Source organism: Vipera ursinii (assembly GCF_947247035.1).
Source record: "Vipera ursinii genome assembly, chromosome: 3".
NCBI lineage: Eukaryota > Metazoa > Chordata > Lepidosauria > Squamata > Viperidae > Vipera > Vipera ursinii.
The window spans coordinates 26959234-26983976 of NC_139516.1; the positions used below are offsets into that span (position 1 = coordinate 26959234).

At 36.7% G+C, this 24743-nt stretch overlaps 1 protein-coding gene across 2 annotated transcripts in view; it reads right to left on the reverse strand.

The window, feature by feature from the left end:
- Nucleotides 1–3238: 3238 nt before the first annotated feature.
- The window catches only part of ACTR5 (actin related protein 5), a 43821-nt gene continuing 22316 nt past the window's right edge, over nt 3239–24743 (reverse strand). The window contains exons 7-10 of one of the 2 annotated variants that reach the window (XR_014491945.1): nt 22610–22749; nt 21239–21371; nt 20211–20573; nt 3239–4597 (exon numbers count right to left, since the gene is read on the reverse strand). Coding sequence is in view for 1 of the 2 variants with exons in the window: in XM_083358028.1 (XP_083214154.1) it covers nt 20316–20573; nt 21239–21371; nt 22610–22749 (531 nt within the window). In the remaining variant the exon portion in view is untranslated. Of the gene's footprint in view, nt 4598–19980; nt 20574–21238; nt 21372–22609; nt 22750–24743 lie in introns of those variants that run through there. The other variant, XM_083358028.1, reaches the window with a different exon arrangement.

The window sequence follows — 24743 nt, forward strand, 5'->3', positions numbered from 1 at the left end:
TTTGAGTGTTATGTTCTTAAAGCTAGCTATGAAACCAGTATTTCTGAGGAGGGAAAAATTATTAACCTAAATTGATATACTTTAAAAATCTATCTTTGCTGGATGTGAGAGCAAAAAGTAAAGTATAAACTTCAGGAGAAGGAAAAATCTGGCACAGAATTGTGACCTAGATGGAGAAAGCTATAGCTACAAAGCCAAAAAAGTGTTAAGTTTTACAGTATGTAAATGAAAATTCAAATAAACCTCTTGACAAAAAAAATTGAAACTACTTAGGAGAAACTACCATTGAAGTCAATGAAACAATTTTGAATAATTGCAATAATTGAACTGATATCTACATGCATAAAACATGAATTGGTTAACTATGATTTCCTGAATTTCTTTGGTCTGATTCAATGAGGACCCCACATACTTTTAAAAAAAAATTTGCTTCACTCATGCCCCTCATAATTTCTCGTCTGGACTACTGCAATGCACTTTACATGGGCTGCTCCTGAAGATCATTCAGAAGCTTAAACTGGTGCAGAATGTAACTGCACAGATAGTAAAGGGTGTTGGGTATTCAATACAACCCCACTGCTTTGTGAGCTACATTGGTTTCCAGTTTCCAATTTAAGGTGCTGGTTATCACCTTTAGACCTCTTCATGGCTTGGGGCTGGCTAATTTAAGAAACCATTTTCTCCAATTTATTTCTGCCCATCCAATTTGGTCAGGCAGGGTATGTATGTATGTAATAAATTGATTAAATGCCAATATGAGAAGACATTCATGTTTTGTAAAAAAAAAATAAACATGTTTAAGGTAATAGAAATTGTTTTCAGCGTCAACTGACAGCTGTATCATGGATCAAGGTGCATTGATTTTACTACAGATGTTATTCTAATTAACTTTCTTCAGTTTTGTACAACTTAATTTCTCCCCAGTTATCTAATACATTTCAAAAATAAGATTCGGAATAATTAGGTGGCATAAGGGCGGCTTGGTTAAAATACTGCAAGTTCTATCTTCATAGAGGTGAGGGTCACTAGAGGCAGGCTGTCCTATTTGTATACTAGAAACATTAGATTTGAAGTTTGATCTAAGGCTAAGCTTTTAGCAAGAATGACTGAGATTGCCTTGGTGAATAACTTATAGCAACTGGATGGGAAAATTTTAGCTTGAATTGTCCTGGAGTTCTTCACAATAATTAATAATTAATGCTATTAAAATTGGCATATGTCTGGAGCAAATATTAAGACTAGGCCTTGGGGCAACAGGCCCTTTGCATTTTTTCAGTTGAGCTGTGCCTAGAAAGCAATAGCAATAACAATAGCACTTAGATTTATATACTACTTCACAGTGCTTTACAGCCCTCTCTAAGGGGTTTACAGAGTTAGCATGTTGCCCCCAACAATTTCAGTTTTCATTTTAGCAACCTTGGAAGGATGGAGGGCTGAGTCAACCTTGAGCAGGTGAGAATTGAACTGCTAGCAGTTGGCAGAATTAGCCTGTAATACTATATTCTAACCACTGAGCCACCACAGCCTATGGCCCTAATGAAGGGCCATAGGCCTGTCCAGTGTTCAGTGTCATTCATCCCTTATGCTATTCAACATCTTCAGGAAACTGGTAGAGGATGTTATCTGGGTTAGGATGCTATCAATATGTTGATGGAACCCAACCGTACTGCTTCCTAGTATCTAATTCCAAGAAAGCAATGTGTATTCTGGATGAATGAGAAGAAGCTGAGCTTGAATCCAGACAACACACAGGTGCTATTTGTCAGTAGAAAATTCAACTTTCAGTTCAGCTTGTTCAAAATGGAGTTGAATCCTCCTGTTAGTAAGACAACAGTTTAGGAAAGGCTTCATGGCATGTCTGAATGGAAAGCTAGGATATAAATAAAATGGACCATTAAAATAATCGTTTGCTGACTAAATCACAAGGGTTGAGTCCACAAAGCTTGCTAAGTTCAAGGTAAACAAACCAGATATCTTAGCAAACCTATACACCCATGAGTTATAATATTGATTCTGACATACTGTGGTTTTTTTTTCACTCTCGTAAGATCCATCTTTGAAAAATATCTTGAAAAAGTACTCTTACCAGATCTCTTCTACAAGGCTTTATAAATTAAATCAAAGTATTTTCCTGCAGGCATAATTAGGTTACCCCTTGAAAAATACGACAATTTGTTTTTATTTTGGGGGAGGGATAATATATGCCACTCATTTTCTTGCTTTGGTAAAGGCTACCAATTGCTTTGAAGATACAGTTAGCCCTTGATTTACAACCAAAATCGAGCCCCAAAATTCTGTTGCTAAGGGAAACAGCTGTTAAGTGAATTTGACTTCTTTTTACAGCCTTTGTTGCCACAGTTGTTAAGTGAAACTGGCTTCCCCATTGACTTTGTTGGTCAGAAGTTTGCAAAAGGTGATCACATGACCCCTGCACACTGCAACCATTATAAATATGAGCCAGTTACCAAGTATCTGAATTTTGATCATAAAAGTCATTAAGTGTGAAAAATGATCATAATTCACTTTTTCCAGTGCTGTTGTAACTTTGAGCCAAAAGAAACTAAACAAAAGGCTGTAAGTTAAGGACTTCCCATATAGTCTTCACTTGCTAGTTACAGCAATATGTATGTAAACCCACAACAACGGATGTTTTTTCATATTCTGTTGAACACTAGCCTTCCCTAACCATTTTAAAAAAATTGGGAACCTGACCTATTTTAGGACTGAAGAACTGGTAAGTATTTGTCAATGACGCTAGCTTCTTCATTTGATAATCCTATGTTTACAGAATGGCTTTAAGGATTGAAAGCAATAATACAGGTAGTCCTCAACATAAGACCTCAATTCAGCCCAACATTTCTGTTGTTAAGCAAGACATTTGTTAAATAAATTTGCCCCATTTTACGATCTTTCTTGCCACAGTTAAGTGAAACCCTGCAATTGTTAAGTTAGTAACAAGGTTGTTAAGTGAGTCTGGCTTCCCCATTGATTTTACTTGTTAGCAGGTCACAAAAAGTGATCAAAGGACCCCGGGATACCGCAAACATTGTAAGTATGAGTCAGTTGCCAAACATCCAAATTTTGATCATACAGTATGACCATGGGGATGCTGCACTGGTTGTGAGTGTGAAAACTGGCCATAAGTCACTTTTTTCAGTGCCGTGGTAACTTTGAACGGTCACTAAATGAACTGCTGTAAGCTGAGGACTACCCTGTAGCAGGGAATAAAAATAGAACATAAGGTCACATAAGAATTTATGAGAAAAGGGCATAAGTTTCAAATCAATAGAACAAAATAAATTAACAAGCTAGAGGAAAAGGAAAAGCTAGAGAAATGAGAATAAATGTGTTTTTACTAAGCCTATCTTCTGGTGTGTTGGCTATTCCTGTCAGCTTGGTGTTGTCTGCAAATTTGTTGAGTTCTCCATCTATCCCCTCGTCCAAATCATTAATGAAGATGTTGAAGAGCACTGGCCTCAGAACACGAGCCCTGGGGCACCCCACTACATACTTCCCTCCATGTAGATGCAGTTCCATTGAGGACCCCACGCTGAGTACGGCCAGTCAGCCAGCTACGAATCCATCTGGTGATGATGCTGTCTAACCCACATTTTTCTATCTTATCAAGTAATAGCTTGTGGTCTACTTTATCAAGTGCCTTACTGAAGTCCAAGTAAATTATATCCACAGCATTCCTCTGGTCCACAAATTTTGTCACCTGGTCAAAGAATGCAATAAGATTTGTCTGGCATGATCTGTTTTTGACAAACCCATGTTGGCTTTTGGTAATGACTTTGTTTGCCTCCATCTACCTCCATTACATGATTGAAACAAGTGTTTGGCATACAAACATAGAATAACAATCATTTTGGTTTTACAGAAACTAAAAGTTGTAATCCAAGCTTCTTGCATCATGTATAATGAGGTCTTGGCTCAAGTCAATGTGTAAATCCAGCAAGAGTGTGTGTTTCAATAAGTGATGGCTAAACAGAACAGGGCTTAGTTCTTTTAAGTTTGGCAGAAACAAATTTGCAGAATGTAGTTTCTAATCCTAAACAATTAACAGATATATAAACCAAGATCACATTCAAATGCATTTGCCCTGGCTTTACAATACACAATTTAATTCCAGAATAGAGCCAGGAAGATTAAGAAGGATTGCAGAAATATTTAAAGTATTTTAAAATCTATTGGGTGTCAGCCAATCAAATAAATTGCTTTAAAATTTCAATAATTTAAATGGAACAGATTTAAATCCTCTTCTTCTGAAAATCAGTGGATTTAAGTGATTAATTTCTGGCTGGGTATCACTCAGTACTTTGTTTTTGCATGCAAATTATTATTTCTGGCCAAATAAATTAGTATTTATTTCCTAAATGTTTTATTGTTGTTGCTATTATTGATATACTTTGGATAATGGTTATATGTACTAGATCTGGTTTCCAGAAATCTGGATGACTAATAGATGGCAGGTTTTCTGTACTGTCCTTCTGCCGTCTAGTTGTCTTTTTTTCCAGCCCAGAATAGGTAATTTTTGTTATGATGAAATGAAACTGCAATGTTCATATATTATTCAGTCTTCATTGGCATCTCCATACTATTAAAGGATAAAGACAAAAATATCTGGGCTAGCACAACACACTAAACTACAAAAGAATCAGCCACATTTTAACTGAACATGTTATATAAATGAAGCTCATGGGATTAGTTTATGGTTCAGTATAGTATGTTGTAGAAACCAAGAAAATTGGGGTTTTTTTTTGTAATTTATAACTGAACCATGTTGATGATGTTGACATTTTAAAGTAGTATTTTATACTACTCTTGCTACACTTAACTGGACTAGAAAATATAGAGAATAGTAGATAGTCGGAGGGCTTTAGCAGAATTTCTTTATGAAGAAAATTGGACATTTATGTTTAAGATACTTGAATAATCCTCTTCCTTACACAGCAATCTCAGTCAACTTACTATCTACAGATTTTTATATGTGCTTTAATCAGCCTCATTTGGGGTTCATATATTTGTATAATTTAATTTATAGGCAGATGGATTCCCATATGACTCTGGGCAGCTCACAACTAGGGATCAAAATAATCAAAACAATATCAAAATGAGCAAAAGAACAAAAAAGGACCTCCACAGTTACCCTGTCCCAAGGCCAGGGACAATAACCAGATCTTCAGTAGTTTCCTGAATAATGTAAAGGTGGGAGTAACACAAATCTCTGAAGAAAAGTAATTCTAGAAGGCAGGACATACAAGAGTAGGCACACTATATATTAGGAAGATGCCATTATTTTTCCCTGTACAAAGGGAAAGGTAGTAAAAATGAATGCAAAAGTTTCTTATGGATTTGCTTGTTAGGTGTTCCCAAGATGTTGGCAGATAATGATGAAAAGGATGTTAGAGGTGACAATGAGGTAAACTTAGGAAGTGCTGTTCATTAGGTCATTAAAAATGTACAATGCATGCAAATAATTTAATAAATTAAGTAAGGACATGGGCTTGAATTAGGGAACTTTTTTCAAATACAGGTAATTCTTACCAAGCACTCATTCATTTGAAGTTAAAATGGCACTGAACGAGTGGTGCATATGACTGATCCTCGAAGTTCTACTTGTAGCACCCCCACGATCATGTGATTGCTATTCCAGAACCTGGGTACCAGTTTGCACTTACAATGTTTGCAGCATCCTATGATCGTGCATCATCATTTGCAACCTTCCCTGCCGACTTCCTTCAAGCAAAATCAATGGGGAAGCTGCAAAGGAAAGTTGCAAATTGCTCTGCTAAGTTTTCCCCACCCCCAGCCTTCCCATGGGCTATATCTTCCTTCCCTCAGCCTTCTTTAAACAGGAGGGTACCTTGTAATTGTATAAAATAAATCTTATGATTTGTAAAACATACGTACTGAAGTTATACTTCAGATGTCTGGACTTGAAGAACCTGCTGAGTACTGATTTACAGCCTTCTGATAATCAAATCTCTTGAATTTATTTTAAATGCTCCTGGGGAGTATCGTAGCAATTCACCATACCTTAGCCACTTTGAATTACTTGTCATATGTTTATTCTCTTGTTGCAAATCATAATGGTTTCTTAAAATTCTTTAAAGTGTCTCGATCATTGTATAAAATTTCAAGAAAGGAGTAGTAGAAACTGAATGTATAGCTTAATGACATGTTACATGTGAATATATAAACTGTAGGCCCTTCCTTCTTTCTTTTTTTAAAAGGTCAAATGGGAATAGAGACATTAAGCAAGGATGTTTAGTCCTATTGCCATCCCAGTTTTCCTGTTTCAATTCCTTCCCCCCTTGAAGTTTAAGAAGTAACTTAACTTTGACATGCTGTACTATTTTGTCTGGATTTTGAAGATACTTTTAGTTTGATGGTATTATTATTATTATTATTATTATTATTATTATTATTATTATTATTATTATTATTATTATTATTATTATTATTTCGGTTTATATACCGCCCTACTCCCAAAGGACTCAGGGCGGTTTACAAGGCAAAATTTAAAAACAATACAATATAAAATTAAAATTAAATTAAATTAAGTCTAGCCGTAAAAATTAAAATCACAATTTAAAAACATTAAACCCCCCCAGTCCAGACCAGATAGCTCAAAGAGCCAGGTTTTTAGGTCCCGGCGAAATGAACGAAGGTCGGGGGCAGTCTGGAGTTCTGCTGGCAGTTGATTCCATAGGGCAGGCGCGCCCATAGAGAACGCCCTCCCCCTGGGGATCGCCCGTCGGCAATCCTTGACCGGTGGTACCCTGAGGAGGCCCTCCCTGTGGGAGCGCACAGGACGATGGGAAATTGACGCTGGCAGCAGGTGCTCCCTTAGATAATCCGGGCCCATGCCATTTAGGGCTTTATAGGTCATCACCAGCACCTTGAATCTCACCCGGAGGGCAACTGGAAGCCAATGCAGCTCGCAGAGAAGAGGTGTTACATGGGAGTATTGGGAGACTCCCATCACAACTTGCGCGGCTGCATTCTGCACCAGCTGAAGCCTCTGAGTGGTCCTCAGGGGCAGCCCCATGTAGAGAGCATTGCAGTAGTCTAGCCGGGAGGTCACGAGCGCATGGGTGACTGTGCGTAGGGCATCTCGGTCCAGATAGGGCCGTAACTGGCGCACCAGGCAAACCTGGGCAAAAGCCCCCCTGGCCACGGCTCCCATATGATCTTCCAAACTGAGCTGTGAATCCAGGAGGACGCCCAAGTTGCGGGCCCTATTGTCTATCTTTATTGCCACTTTATTAAATACATCATCTTTTCTTGCTGCAATAAGTCTTAAGTGTCTTAAGTGTTGGTTGTATTTTATGATTTCAGAATTCTGTACTTGCATTTTAATTAAAAGGTTTTTCATGATTATGCTATTTAATGTATTAGGTGCATAAGTAGGAATCCTGGAGAGTAATATTATAATTACTATTAATCTAAGGTAGAGGGGGGAAAGTAACCTTATTCCAGACAAATTAGGTTTGCATGTCTTTTTCTAGTCTCTCATGGCTGCTTATAAGTTGATGAATATATTAAGAAAAAGACATTAAATTTCAGGTGTTCCCAACAAATTCTACATACTTGCTCTGAATTACATTTTGCTTTTCAAATTGTTTCTCCCCTTATAAAATATTAAGCAATCTATAATGCATGTAAGTATAACATACATTTGGCTTCGGTAAGCATTTAAAAAACCATGTTCCTTTTTATCTAATAGTGTGACAAAAAGGGACACCTCTGAATTATATCAAGTCATACATTATTTTGGGAATTGACATATTTCTGTTTCTAGGCCACATTAGGATAATGGAGATTGCTTTTGTTGAAGAACAATGTTATATATCTTTTTAAAAAATAGAGGAGGTCAAGGGCTTGAGCTCCATCAAATGTGGAATGTGACAAATATTCTACTATTGAGGTAGTGTTATTTCTTATACAATAAAAGGACCCTGTGTATTAATTGTATATGTAAAACACCAAATCTTGTCTCCATCATAAAAGGGCTGAAAATTAATACTTATTTTTTACTTGGGGCAGGGTGATAAAAGAAAATGATATTTCAATGTACACACTGCTTTCGTTTAACAATGTACTTGTACCTCTTGAGACAAACTCTGAATGAAAGATTATAACTATTCATAATTTACTTTAGTAGATAAAAGGATGGGGTGTGAAAATTATTGAAGCTGTGTTAAATGATTCTGATCTGTATTTAGCAATGATCTTTTTCAAAATTCTTTAAGAATTTGAAGTTCTGAGGTCTGTTTTTTCTTACAGTGCAGCAATGCACATGTTCTGATAATTTTCAGCTGCTTTCTTAAATCTGTTGTTAAATGCAAAAAAGGAAATTTCTAGACGTAATTTTTTTGGGGGGAGGAAATAAATTACTAAGTGGTCCCTTCTCAAGCAATATGTTGGCTCCACCTATTATCTGCATAACAGCGAATCAGATCTCTACCTGTACAACTGCTAAAATGGAAAGGAGTCTTGGGGACCAACTTGTAAATCTAAAATACTGCTCATTATCTTTAGTTTTATACCATAGCTTTATCAGCAATGGTGCTTACTGAAATGATGGAGATAATTACCATGTAATGGTTGGTAACATAGTAGTGGGTTGTTGATTACCACTAATAATGGAAAGTTGACAATTTGACAGCCAGGGAGCTTTCTATTCTAAGTGCTAATTATTTTTAGTAGCTTTTCAAACTGTTCAGTTGTAATTCTTCCTGCTTTTACATTTCTTTCATTTAATAGCTGGGCAGGATTTGTCAGGTCTCATCTGTAGTCATTCCATACTTAAGGGTATAATTCCATAATGGCTCCCCATGATTCCCCATAAAGCTTATTCCTGCTTCAAGCCAGGAATCAATATACAGAATTAAAATAGACCTGGCAGTCATGTTTGCTAGTAGGTCAGTTTCCCCAGTGGCTTCAATTTTTTTTAAAAAAGGAAAGTTTAGAGCCAAGTGTTGAGATTTGCTTGTTTATAAAACACAGTCACACAATAGATGCAGACAAAATATTTCTGTCAACATTTATACTGCATTTCTATGTCTTTTCCCTGACTAGCAGAGCTGTCTAGAAGCTGTGAATTTATGGTTGGTCATAAAAACTACAAATGAATCTCTGCATGAATCTCTCAAACATCTTTTCAACTTGCTTTATGTATACTACTTGCACAAATCTATCTTTGGATAGATTTTTTTTTGCTTTTGTTTGGATTGGTTGCATGCTGTCTTTGCTTTTTTTTAAGCCACATACACACTGTATTTATATAAATGGTCCTGAAAAATACATAATATTCATGAGAGTCTTACATAAAGATCTGTACAATTAGATTTATATAACAAGCAACTGTGGTTCATTTAATCATGGTTTATTGATGAACTGTGAACTCATTTGGTTGGATTCATATGTTATATTAAAATATATAAAGAAACCATATTAGGACGGGGTGTTAACCTAACAGCAGCATCTGATTCTACTATATGAGGCTGATTCTAGACTATTCCAAGCTTACAAGCTAATTCAGGTCATAGTATCTAGTATGTAAGATATCATCCAATGCCTCCAATGAATTTCTTCAAATGTAGGTAGGAATTACCTTTTGTAAACAAGGAATGCTTAAATTATACATTAGGCTGCAGTGCTTCAAAGCATTATATACTTTGCTATGATATCACACATTATATAGCTCAGATATCAACTACTGGCTGCCTTTATCCTGTTTCAAGAATATGTCATGGTAACAACTGTGATTTGAGGATTTTTTTTATAAGAAGTCACTCATGGATGATAGTGCAGCAAGATGTGCAAGCAAGAAAATTGTAACAGAGGTAGCAAACAGTTTCATGATTAATACCTACTACTGCTAAACATAGTTCCCTTTATGAAACATTTTACTATATAATGTACTATTTGAAATCTACATCTAAGACTCCTGAAGTTATAGAAAAAATAACTAAACAGTGACCTTGAAATAAGCAAATGTTGTCTAAAATATGCAAATCTAGGTCATTATAACAAACTACTGTACAGGTTAGTTTCCATGGAAAGTATCTATATTATTTTAAAATTCCACTGCCATAATATTAAGAGAGATTTCAAAAATTTGCACATTATTATTTTTTTGTGGTCTTGAGTTAGCCTATGACATTGGCCTGATATATATTTTGGCTTTTTGGCGGGGTGTGTGTGTGTGCGTGCTACCTAATACAACTGCCTTCGTTTTTTCTATATTGTTTCCAGGAAAACAAGAAAGGTAAAAAATGTTCTCTTTAAAGTATCTTTCAAAAGTTGTTAAACACTATAGCTTGATTCATACACAAGATCAAAATTTGGTGTGATTTTTGCTTAGTATAGGGACAGAAGCTGCTGCCTATTCTGTAGTCCCAGTGAAGCACTGTGGAGGCTAGTACTACTCACAGACCTCAAGGCAGCTGACAGCTTTGTATCCTGTCATATTCTATTATATCATAAAAGAACTGCATGGTTTATGGCTTACCCTGATGACTTTCCCCATTACTAGATATACTTTGAAGAAGGTATTTGCAGTGAGGAAGCCTCATGGAACTATGCAACTGAGCTGACTTTCTGCTTGCTTTGCAACATCTGCCGAAATCAAGCAAGGAGGAGGAGACGGTACCCTATGAAGATGACATCTAAGGGACGGAAAATCAAGAAAAGCTCACAAGAGGAAAAATATGAGATATGGAACCTAACACCATCATCCCCAAATTCCTGTAGATTTCAGATCATGTAATTCACAGTAGTTAGATGGAGATGGAGAAGCTCTATATGGAGATGGGGAAGCTCTATATGGAGATGGGGAAGCTCTATATGGAGATGGAGAAGCTCTATACAGTCAGTAAAAACAAGACCAGGAGCTGACTGTGGCTCAGACCATGAGCTTCTCCTTGCAAAGTTTAGGCTTAAACTGAAGAAAGTAGGGAAAAGCACTAGGCCACTCAGGTATGAATTAAATCATATCCCTGTTGAATATACAGTAGAGGTGACAAATAGATTTAAGGAATTAGATCTGATAGACAGAGTGCCTGAAGAACTATGGACAGAGGTTCGCGACATTGTACAAGAGGTAGCAACCAAAACCATCCCAAAGAAAAAGAAATGCAAGAAAGCAAAATGGCTGTCTGAGGAAGCTTTGCAAATAGCTGAGGAAAGGAGGGAAGCGAAAGGCAAGGGAGAAAAAGAAAGATACGCCCAATTGAATGCAGAATTCCAGAGAATAGCTAGAAGAGATAAGAATGCCTTCTTAAATGAACAGTGCAAAGAAATAGAAGAAAACAATAGAACAGGGAGGACCAGAGATCTTTTCAAGAAAATTGGAGAAATGAAGGGAACGTTTAATGCAAAAATGGGCATGATAAAGGACCAAAATGGCAGGGACCTAACAGAGGCAGAAGAGATTAAGAAGAGGTGGCAAAATTACACAGAAGAACTATACAAGAATGAGCTTAACGTCCCTGATAATCACAATGAGGTGGTCACTGACCTCGAGCCAGACATCCTAGAATGTGAAGTGAAGTGGGCCTTAGAAAAGCTGAGCAACAACAAAGCTAGTGGAAGTGACAGTATTCCAGCTGAGCTATTCAAAATCTTAAAAGACAATGCAGTAAAAGTGCTACACTCAATTTGCCAGCAAATTTGGAAAACTCAACAATGGCCACAGGATTGGAAAAGATCAGTTTACATTCCAATTCCAAAGAAAGGCAGTGCCAAAGAATGTTCAAACTATCGCACCATTGCACTCATTTCTCATGCTAGTAAAGTCATGCTTAAAATCCTACAAGCTAGACTTCAGCAGTATGTGGATCGAGAACTACCAGAAGTACAGGCAGGATTTCGAAGAGGCAGAGGAACTAGAGATCAAATTGCCAACATACGCTGGATCATGGAGAAAGCTAGGGAGTTCCAGAAAAACATCTACTTCTGCTTCATTGACTATGCTAAAGCCTTTGATTGTGTGGATCATAACAAACTGTGGCAAGTTCTTAAAGAGATGGGAGTACCAGACCATCTTATTTGTCTCTTGAGAAACCTATATGCGGGTCAAGAAGCAACAGTGAGAACTGGACACGGAACCACTGATTGGTTCAAAATTGGGAAAGGAGTCCGGCAAGGATGTATACTGTCGCCCTGCCTATTTAACTTATATGCAGAGCACATCATGAGAAAGGCAGGGCTAGATGAATCAAAAGTTGGAATTAAGATTGCCGGAAGAAATATCAACAACCTGAGATACGCAGATGATACCACTCTAATGGCAGAAAGTGAAGAAGAACTAAAGAGCCTCTTGTTGCGGGTGAAGAAGGAGAGTGCAAAACTTGGGTTGAAACTTAACATTAAGAAAACCAAGATCATGGCATCTGGCCCTCTCAATTCCTGGCAAATAGACGGGGAAGAAATGGAAGTAGTGACAGATTTTATTTTTCTGGGCTCCAAGATCACTGCAGATGGGGACTGTAGCCAAGAAATCAAAAGACGCTTGCTCCTGGGGAGGAAAGCCATGGCAAATCTAGACAGCACACTAAAAAGCAGAGACATCACCCTGTCAACAAAAGTGCGTATAGTCAAGGCTATGGTCTTCCCAGTTGCAATGTATGGCAGTGAAAGTTGGACCATAAGAAAGGCTGAGCGCCAAAGAATTGAGGCCTTTGAACTGTGGTGCTGGAGAAGACTCCTGCGAGTCCCTTGGACTGCAAGGCGATCAAACCGGTCAGTCCTAGAGGAGATCAATCCTGACTGCTCTTTAGAAGGCCAGATCCTGAAGCTAAAACTCAAGTACTTTGGCCACCTAATGAGAAGGAAGGACTCCCTGGAGAAGAGCCTAATGCTGGGGAAGATCGAGGGCAAGAGAAGAAGGGGACGACAGAGAATGAGGTGGCTGGATGGAGTCACTGAAGCAGTAGGCGTGAGCTTAAATGGACTCCAGAAGATGGTAGAGGACAGGAAGGCCTGGAGGAATGTTGTCCATAGGGTCGCGATGGGTCGGACACGACTTCGCAGCTAACAACAACAATCATAGTGTTGGCTGGAGCAGAATCTACACAAATAAAGAGGGGCACTAATAATTTGTATTGTCAACCAAAATATTAAAATCCTAATTAACTGGTTGGTTGAAACATGCTTCGAAGCAATAAGTATACTTATTAGGAGAGGCATTTGTGCTGACAGAATGGAAAAAAATCCTTCTCTTCTTGGCACTTGCCAAGTGTAGAATTGGTACATTCTTGTCATATATTTTTAAAGCATCTGTTCCTTAGCAGAATCTTTTACTGTTTTGTGATTTTACTGTGCAAATCTGTACATATCTGCTTAAAGATAAGACTTGTTGATTTCAGTGGTGCTTAATGCCAGATACATGCATAGGGTTAAAGAGGATTGGCATTCTGAAATTGATCAAATAATTATTAATTAAAACATTGCAGGCCTAATCATCATTTATCTCAACATTTTAGTCTTATACTGGATATTTGAATAAATAGGATTTAGCTGCCCTGATATCCTAGAAGAATTAGTTATAAATAAATCTTAATAAATAAACATGCCCTTAAGCTTTTGCATGTAGTGTGATTTTTGACACCTTTTGCTGTGAAGGAAAGTTATACTTTGCTTGAGGTGAAGACATTAAAAATAAATGATAAATTGGTTTCTCCGACTCCAGCATGATCTATACAATGTTTTATACATTTGTTTCTTTTACTGTATTTCTAAACTGCCCTAATCCTCGACATAAGAAAACAAAAAATAGAATACTATAAATAAGTAAATCAGAATAATGTCAAAACCCAAAACATACTCACAAAGCAAAAATAAACCCCAAATGAAATCCAGTATCAGCATCTAGTCACTCAGCTGGACCTGAATATGTATTCAAATCAAATAGTCTTTTCAGACTTATTGTAACAAATCAAACAACTCTTTTCAGATTTGCAGCAAAGCAGATTGGGGGGGGGGGCTGCGTGCACTTGTAGAGGTAGATTATTCCATGAGGTAGGGGCTTTTGCAGCAAAGGTGTGCTGTGTCACTCATGTTGCATGAACTCATAAGAGGAAGACATTTTCAGTATGTCCTCTCAATGAATGGACTGGATGGGCGAATTCATTTATTACATGTTGCCTGATGTATCTAGAACTTTATAGATAATGATGAGCACTCTGAATTGGGCCCAGAAGCTTCCAGGCAACCAATACCAATAGCGCTTAGACTTATATACCGCTTTACAGCCCTCTCTAAGCGATTTTACAGAGTCAGCATATTGCCCCCAACAATCTGGGTCCTCATTTCATCATCCTTGGAAGGATGGAAGGTGAGTCAACCTTGAAACAGTGAGAGTTGAACTGCCGAACTGCTGGCAGCCAGCAGTCAACAGAATTAGGTGGCAATACTGCATTCTAACCACCACACCACCACGGCTGTTATAGTCCTACCTATGCATTGACTATAATAGAGGTATAGTTCTATATTGGTAGGGCTTGATCTTGCTGCTATATTTATACCACTTGTAACTTTTGTGTTATCTTTAGAGGCAAATTGGTGTAAAACGAATTGAAGTAGGGAGTTTGAAATACCTAGCCATATATTGTAAAGTAAAAAAAAATGAATTAGAAAAGAAACATAACTAAAACTAACCCTGCAAGTAATCTTCACTTAATCACTGCTATTGGGATGACAACACCTTCACTAAGCAGCATGATCATTACGTGAAACAGCACATGATTGCATTGAGTTTTATCAGTTCCACTGCAGTTGTAAAGTCTGAATCACCCATGCTTGTTAAACGCAACATCACATGACTTGTGGCAGCTTCTTCATTCACTATGAAGGTTGCAAATTGGAATCAAGTGACCTTTGGCATGCTGCAACTGTAGTACATTCAAGGACTAGTTGCCATCATAAGTTTTAATGGTTGCTAAACAGTGCAGTTGTTAACCAAGGACTACTTGTGTTCATTTGTCCCTCTGTATCTTTCTATCCTGGTAAATTAATCTTGCCTCAACCATGTCCACACATTGCTCATACGTTGTCTTTTGTTCTTGAAACTTCTCTTCTTTCAGAATCTGTTTCAGTGTAGCAATATTCTTGGGATGTCTGGTGTGAATCGCTGTCTTAAGGTCATGCCACAGCATTTCAATCGGGTTGAGGTCAGGACTCTGACTGGGCCACTCCAGAAGGCGTATTCTGTTCTGTTGAAGCCATTGTTTTGTTGAATTACTTGTTTGCTTTGGGTCATTGTCCTGTTGCATCACCCATCCTCTGCGGAGCTTCAGTTGGCGGACAGATGGTTGTACGTTTTCCTGCAAAATGTCCTGATAAACTCTGGAATTCATTTTCCCATCAATGACAACAATCTGTCCAGGCCCTGAGGCAGCAAAGCAGCCCCAAACCATGATGCTCCCTCCGCCATGTTTTACAGTGGGGATGAGGTTTTGATGTTGGTGTGCTGTGCCTTTTTTTCTCCACACAGTGTTGTGTGTTTTTCCCAAACAACTCAATTTTGGTTTCATCTGTCCACAGTATATTTTGCCAATAGTGCTGTGGAACATCCAGGTGCTCTTTTGCAAACTTCAAACATGCTGCAATATTTTTTTGGACAGCAATGGCTTCCTCCGTGGTGTCCTCCCATGTCCTCCATTCTTGTTTAATGTTTTCCTTATTGTAGATGTGTCAACAAAAATGTTAGCATGTGCCAGAGATTTCTGTAGGTCTTTAGCTGGCACTCTAGGATTCTTCTTTACCTCATTAAGCATTATGCGCTGTGCTCTTGCAGTCATTTTTACAGGACGACCACGCCTAGGGAGAGTAGCAACAGTGCTAAACTTCCTCCATTTGTAGACAGTCTGTCTTACCGTGGACACATGAACATCAAGGCTTTTGGAGATACTTTTGTAACCCTTTCCAGCTTCATGCAAGTCAACAATTCTTGATCATAGGTCTTCTGAGAGCTCTTTTCTGCGAGGCATGGTTCACATCAGACAGTGCTTCTGGTGTGTGTTTTTAAAGGGCAGGACAGCTGTCAGCAACACATCCAATATCATCACACTGATTGGAGTCAAGGTTGGCTCACTCCTGGCTCCACTTAGCTCTTGGAGAAGTCATTAGGTTAGGGGTTCACATACTTTTTCCACCCTGCACTGTGAATATTTACATGTTATGTTCAATTAACAGATGACAACAGCTAATGTTTGTGTAGTATTATTTTAAGCAGACTATTGTTGTGGCTTGCATGACGTTTAGAGCACATTTTATGGCCAATTCATGCAAAACTCCACGTAATCCCAAAGGGTTCACATACCTTTTCTTGCAACTGTATTTGATTTGCTATTCCGTCCTGTTCATTGTATAACTAAACTACCTCAATATACTTCTTTTATATTAGCAGCTTAATATATATTATGTCTATTCTTAATTCCATTATCTTCTTGCTTTATTGTATTCAGTTCTTTGTAACTCATTCTTATTGCATTCAGCCTATCCTTAAGTTTCTTTTGATCTACACTTCAATATAATGAAGTGGGCAGAAGGCATAATCAAAAGCAAGTGGTTAAGGCACCAAGGTAGGAACCAAGAGACTGTCAGTTCTGGTTCCACCATAGGCATGAAACCTGGCTTGGTCACCTTGGTCCAGTTACTGTCTCTCAGCCCAACTTCACAGGTTTCTTGTGGGGAAACTAGGAGGAGGAAATAATATTAGATATGTGCACTGCTTTAAGTTATTTATAAACATATTAAAGGTGGGATAAAAAAAATCTTAAAAAAATCATTCCTTGCAACAGAGTCCATACTACTTACTACTTTTCTGCCAACTTTTATATAATATATGCATTAGGCCTATTGTACACTGCCCAGAGTCTAGGACAGCTGTAATAAATACAATAAATAAATATTTCACATTTTCTGGATCCACTTTTTTATCTTTAGTAAATATTCTATCAAAATACACAAAATCATCTTTTTTGCCATTTATGTACAATTTACAATTGATTTTCTTTCTCAAACACATTTATTTTGATACATTAATTTTCGTATCAAAATTCCTTAATTTTCAGATCCCATACAATCCAACTGCTACTGCAAATTATTCCCATTCTCAGTCAACAACATGGCATCATCTGTATCCAAAAACGCACATGCAGGTAATCCTTGCTACCTTAATTGGGACTGGAATTTTGTTCCTAACCAAAGTGGTTAATGCGAAATATCATGTGAATGTAGTACTTTTTTTAAAAAATATATTTTTTTCTTAAGTATGTTTTTTCACAAAATAAAAACCAAACAAATTTATGATGTCATTACTGCTGCTGCTGCTGATGATGATGAAGAACCTGCTAATGGAAAGATTATAAAACAGTTTATTTGAACTGCAAGCTCCAAACGGACTGATACAAGTCCATTTATTTAGAGTTTGATTTAGATTTATTCATTAAAAAAACACCTCATTTCAGTTTAATGGTGCCATTTTCTTGCAAAATGTGAATAGAAATTGCACTTCTAATTTCTGCTGTATCATGCCCTTTGTTAGACTTTATAAACTTGAAAGTATTTGTTTAACTCTGCTACTTTTGATTTTCATTATGCCTTTTGGCAAACATTAATGTTTATCTGGGAGGAGCTGAATTCAACAATTTTCTTGTTATTTCCTCATCATTTATTGATCTTGATAAGTAGTTATTGTTAGAATACTGGGAATAATGTTTGAGAACTATTAAAAACCTTGCCAAGGTACAGAGCAAGATAAAATAATCAAAGCTGATTATTCCTGGCTTATTTTTGCATTATAAAATCAAGACACATTCCTGTTCCATTAGATTCTATGGGACTTTTGTTGAAGAATTCCAAGCGAGATTAGGAGGGTAAATACTATTCTATAGAAAATAGCTACCGCTTGCCAAAAATGGTTGGAAGTAGTTTTTCCACCCTTTTGGAACTGTCAGAGCTCTTATTTCATATTTGTCTGTTGCCACTGTTTACAATTGCTGAATTATAACTGCATTTTAGAAGAATAATTCTCTAATTATAAAGACTCTCTCTAATGCATATGTACTGTCTAGCCTGTCATTTATGCCCTAAATTATTCCTCTTTCAGCCACCCCCAAAATGAATGTAACAAAAAAATCATTATTTTTAAGATAACTAGTTTAATGGCTAAATTTGGAGTACAAAAAACATGCGGAACTTGTCAGTTGCATTTTTAAATTGACATTTCTCACCATTCTTCAATATGCCTACGCAAATATTAAGGAAGGTTAGGATATTTTTAAATCAGGTTTTCTAGGTGGCACCAGTGTGACAATACTGAACTTATGCAAGCAAAATCTACAAAAACATCTAATATAGGATGTAAGAATTTACATTCCTCATCATTATGAATCTTCCATAACTATGTGGACGTGCAGAACCTGAGTAGGTTCAAATATCAGTATTCAACATTAACATGAAAGTTCAAATTATATTATATATTCCAATTAGGCACAGATCCTTTGAAAACAAATCTGACAGCTGCCTTCAAGACCAGCTTCAGCAGTTTCAGGTATACTATACAATTGTCCCAAGATGATCTAATAAAGAATGGAGCAAAAATATTTTAACATTCAACATGTTTTAAGAGTTATGGGAGAGGAACAGGTTTTACCAGAAAGAAGACTGAGACTGATATGAGAGTGGATTTAAAAATGTCAAACTACAAAAATAATGCTATATTGGGCTTATAAAACAAACCAGCTGATGTCTTTATAATTAAACAGGATATATAAACCTGGACCTGGATTAATATTAACATTCCTATATTGGATTTACAAAACAAGCTGTTTGAAGAATTTTTTAAGAAGGGACAAGAAAAAAATTAAAAGAAATAAAGTTGTGGGACATTATTTGAAGTGACTAAAAAATCAAGATTTTTAAAAGGAACATGAAGTTGGTTTATTTAATCAGGGTTAAAATAGATATTTTACTTATTTTTTATTTGTATCCCTCCTTTATTACATTTACAAATAGTTCAAGGCAGTGAACATATCCAACATACCTTTCTCCTCCTATTTTCCCCACAACAATCCTGAGAGGTTGACTGGCCCTAGGTCATCCAGCTGACTCTCACAGTTAAGGCAGGACTTGAATTCATGATCTCCCACTTTCTAGCCTGGTGCCTTAACCCAGAGGTTCCCAAACTTTTGGGCACCAGGGACCAGTTATATTGGAGACAGATTTTTCTGCGGACTGGAGAGTGTGTGGTTTTGTGTGCTGCCTATATCCCACGGATGGGACTTTGCTTGTTTGTGTGGACCGATTGCTGGCATACCATGGACGGGTACTGGTCCATGGACCAAGGGTTGGAGACTCCTGCCTTAATCACTAGACCAAACTGCCTCTCATATTGTTACCACCTACTTTAATCCTTTACTGTAACATTTAATGGAATTTTGCTGCTCAGTACTGAAAGGATGATGAGATTTTTAAGGATTAGTATAATGAAAATTGTTGATCCATTGAGGGCAATAGAGATTTTTTTAAAAAAAACACCCCAATAAATACTGAATTTAGGACAAATCTTTGCTAAAAACACTACATGGCTACCAAGAATGGAGCTTTACGTGAAGCATGTTTAAATTACCTTTTTGGGTAAGAATGATTATTATGATTCATCATGATGCCAAATCAATAAAAAATCTCCTATATGTTAAGAAAAGATAGCTAGACATTTACATCATTTCACATACCTGAAAACTGTAATTTTGATAAGGTTATGTTTTTCCTAAATATCATTTTCTTTGGATAATGCTCCCTCTTCTGGACTAACATTGCCAGTGCTGCATTTTTCGCTACACATATACAATTGTACTCTTTGAGAATACTTGTTCTTCCTGAAACTCAGTACTGTTACTTTCCCTCTGGAAATTATTATGTTGACATATTAACAATGAAATGAAATAAACCCAAGACAAGATATTGATGTTACCTACAGCCTTGGCAACAATTTATTAATATAAAACACATTATATGTTTGATTCAGTATGGCTAATGAGCATTTTCTTTGAAATATTCATTTTCTTTCTTTTACACCAAGAACTGATGTAGAGCCCATTTTTTCCCATGGCAACCACAAACATATCACACTGAACATTTACTGCCATAGGAAACAGAAAAGGCTTAGCTGCCTTTTTTAGATATAGAAGTACCTTGATTGAGATGCCCAATACATGTCTTTGAAATGCAAATCCAGTTCTGTAGACAGTCTTGTAGTTCTGGAAAGCAACATCCTTCATCCAAGAATAATATACGTATCACGTTTGCTCAGAAGTGCTGCTTGTGGCAGTCCCTGGCATTTTATTGGACGATGATGTTTCAGCAGTCCGTGGAGCCTGCTTTGGGAGACGGATAGGCACATAGACATTGGAAGCGCAGTGTTCCTTAAGATATTCTCCACCTTTCTCTTCATAATCTTTCCTAGTTATCCAGCCTTCTTCACGATTCATGTACTCCAGTGCCCAGTCCCGAGCTCCATACCATGCGTCAAGAACAGGATTAGAAGCAAGGTGCACCTGCATGGCAACAACAAGAATATCACACTATAGAGACAATTTATAAGCAAAACTATCTGGTAGAAATAATTTCAAGAATTGTCCTTTCTTGCACAAAATGCCTGTTTCTTATGATGAACTTGGAAGGGATAGATAGGTTCTCATGAGAATGGCTCTTTATGAATTCTTTGGTCTTCACTTTCCTAGGGAGGTGGCTATGGGACTCCCTTCTTATGGAATTTTTTTCCTCCTGATATATGTTCTTATGTTCCTGTGAATATAATAGGTTTCAATGGCTTTTGATTTTTAACATTCCATCATTTATATGATTGCACTTTAATTATTTGTGTACTTGTCAGTTGCTGTATACACAGTAAAAGGAAAGTAGGATATATTTAATAGTAGGATATATTTTTCAAACCTTCTGAAAATAAAATAATCTTCTTGGATAAAATCAAAGGTCCATCTGTTTCCTTAGGTAGCCAACTGAATGCTTTTAGGAAGCTACTCGCAGTAACTGAATTAATACCAGCCGAGAGTCACATCTTGGGGAGATGGGCAGCACAGAAATTAAATAAATAAATAGCATGCAAAATCTGAACATATTTTGATGACGCAATGCTGAATATTTCACTAGATAAAACTTTTTGAATTTTCCCCTTCAATTGGCAAAGGGAATACTATACCTGAAAGGATGATTGGAATGGCCTCATTTCAAGCAATTCTTTCTGGATTCTAGCTTTCATTCCAGGATACATCACATTTCCACCAGTGAGGAAGACATTCTGGACAAGTTTTTCCTGTTGATCTTTAGAATATCTAAAAAAGCAACAAAAACCAACCCAGTTATTAAAACATTTAAAGCTCTTTTTGTCTGACAATAGACACAGGAATCTGTCAGAGTATAAGCAATAGCTTAGTTCCCTTTCCCCTGAAGTATTACCAACATATCTCTACAACAAGCTAAACCACCCTTCCTAACCTAGGTTTTTCAGACACTTATGTGAAGCCCATGTTATTATTGCTGAAAATTCAGAAAGTTAAAGGGCACCCAGATAGGCTTACATTTTAAGGACTTCCAGAGTATAAAGCTGTGAAGTGCAATGCTTAGAATTCAAAGATTAAAAAAGGCACTAAAGAGCATGCAAGGGTGCAACATGGCACTCATTTGCACCTTCTTAAAGTAATCAAATCTTAGGATCCTTGTGGCTGTTCTCTGCAGCTGCTGCAAGATCCCAGGGAGAAAAAAGCATACTTCATTCCATGTTTGCTATAAAAATTGCTTCTCAGTTTTAGACCTACAAGTATTTTTTTTAAATCAGTTTGTTTTTTATTTTCTTTTTTCCTGATTTATAAAATCTTCCCAGATGATAAAAGCTTCTTTAAAGTAATTTCTTTCTTCTTCATCTGTTGTGATGGCAAATAATAACTGTAAATGGTTATAGTGAACCTCAGACTTCAACTCTTCCCCATTCTTCCTCTGCTTTCCTTACCTGAAAGAACTAAGTGTGCCTGAGATTGTGGTAGGTCTCACTTTTTTCATGTAGCACTAATCCAGTCTAGCACTTCTAAACACAATTGCTATAAAAGTGACATCCTGAACAGTATTTTTACACAATAGCAGTGTCACCAAAGGTATCAGGTATACATTTCTATACTACTCTTACTATATTTTCTTGGAAATATAGCCCATGTTATGCTCAGAGTAGTTTACAAAGCATATATTATCACACAGTGCTTTGCTAAATGTATAACTGGGCTTTCTCAGAACATGCAAATGCAAACCCTCTTCTCTTATTTAAAAAAATAGTATGAAGGCTAATCTGAAAATAAATAAGTAAATACCACATTTATTTACCTAACTTATAATCCATGATTAATTGAACCATGATTTGCTGAACGAACGTAAACTGCCAGGGTTTGCACAACACATTGAGCCAAAGCTAGATGAGTGCATGTAAACTCACTGTATTATTCAAAGCATCCTTCTGAGAACTGAGAACATATTCTTAAGTGCATCAATTTAAGTTAGGAATTCCAGAAGTCTGTACTTTTACCTGTCCAGGACAAATTGCATGGTTTCTGCTATCCCAGCCTGTTCTTCTCCTATTAGGGATGGCTGAAAGACAATTTCAGGAACTCGGATTCTCTCTGTGCCAAGAAAGAGCTGATGATATTCTGCCAGATTAAACACTGGCTGTAAAAACATGAAGATTCAGGAGAACAATGCTTTAGAATATACTGTCTCTTCTCAAAGCACTTTATCAGACTTTAGATTTAAATTGGTCAAGCTCCTATGTATTTTATCTCCTTCCCTCATACATATCAGATTTTCTTTTTTACAGAGTGCAGTCTTTTCATAGCCATTCTACCCGATGGGGAAAAAAGAAAGATTTGAGAACACATTTGCATTGGACTGAACTGCTTGGCTCTCTTCAAGAACACCTACCTACTTATCTGGGATGTTATGAAAAGCCAGGCCTGCATTTTCTTCTTTCTGTATTTCCCCCCGCATGCTGTGTTCCCCCTTTTTCTCATTGTTTCTATATTTGCAGGAAGGAATGATATTTTTAAATGTCTGTTGTGGTGCTGTAGAAATAAGTAGTTTAAACTAGGGCTGCTACACGACATAATAATTTCTCCAAAACTTCATTGGCATCTTTAACCGTGCTCATAATTAGACAGCACTAAGAACTTTTAAAAATCAACTCTTTGGATTGTTAATTTGGTTTTGGGTCTTACCAGAAGATTCAAATTTCCCTTACAGAACAAGATGATTCACTTGCTGTGATAATGATGACAATGTTATAACTTCATCTCTTTGCTCTAATTTGCAAGGCATTGATAGGATAAGCTATGTTGCAGGCCTGTTTCTGATTTGTGCAATAATTTAATAAAATGACAGATATAATTTTTTGCAAAGAAAATTTCGAAATCTTACCATGTGAACATTTCTACCTGACAATTTTCATTTAAGCCGCTATAAGGTATTTACATAACTAGAAAATTAGGTATAACAATTACATAAATATTTCTCTGTCAATAAAAATTATTCAGAAGCGGGATTACAGTAATTGAATCAAGACAATAAGGTTAGTACTAGAACTGGTTTTATAGATTAAAAATTATATACAGGAACATTACACTATTATATGCCAAATTAAGACAGATTTTTTAAAAAAATCTTATCTCTGCCTTTGAAGAAAAGGACAATAGCAATATAAATAATACAACACAGCAAGCATGATCCAGGGTATGATAAGCCTGGATTGTACTGAAAAGATATGGTTTGTAACACGAAAGCTATGACTAAATCTTAATGCTATTTAGAGAAATTGCAATGTCCTCCAAAGCCGTTCTGGCTAGAAATTAAGTGAGTCCAGCATATTTGAAGAAAAGTAAGTTGGGAAAAGGCAATTTCAATCTACATTGTTAGAATTAGTATTGTATGAATTTAGTTTCTCCCCTGCTTACCACCATTTTCTAAGTGGAAATTTTTATGGCTGAAATTCTATATGTTTTGCCATCTAGAAGCTAACAGCTGAGTGACATGCAGAAATTCACTATGTGTTTTACACAGCATTTAAGAATAGAATTACAGCATTTAAGAATAGAATTGCAGCCTTTGAAATCCTCAGCTATAAGACTGAAATGCAAGAAAAGTACTGCACCTAATAATGTTGCTGCCACTGAAATAACCAGCGTAAAGTTACACCAAATGAACTTCTGACTGCTACACACAACATTTGTGCCCCTTCAACTGAAACTGAACAACCCATTTGCTTCATGATGTTCTCAGCTAAAAAATGGTAAAAAGCAAACAGCAATGTGTGTCTTAAAAGTATTGAAGTTACAAGAAGCAAAATGAAGGTGATCCTAATTTAGACAGAAACAATCACAACAAGATTGCTGAAGGGCAACGATCTTTGAGGGAAATAAATCCAACCTATCCCAGAAGCAAGAAATTAAATAATTCACTTGTTCTGGTTGCCCTCTATTTTCCAGGCATCTTTCCTTGTCTGTCAGATCCCTTCTAATTATACTGAATTCTTTGCCGTTGTTACTCAGTTGCTGGGTTTTTCAGGCAGCTGAAGACCAATATTAAATACAGTATAACATTGCTATTTTTTCACAAAATAGGGTTGTGAAGGATTTCCTAGGGTGAAAGTTTAAAATTTTCCTATTCCATAT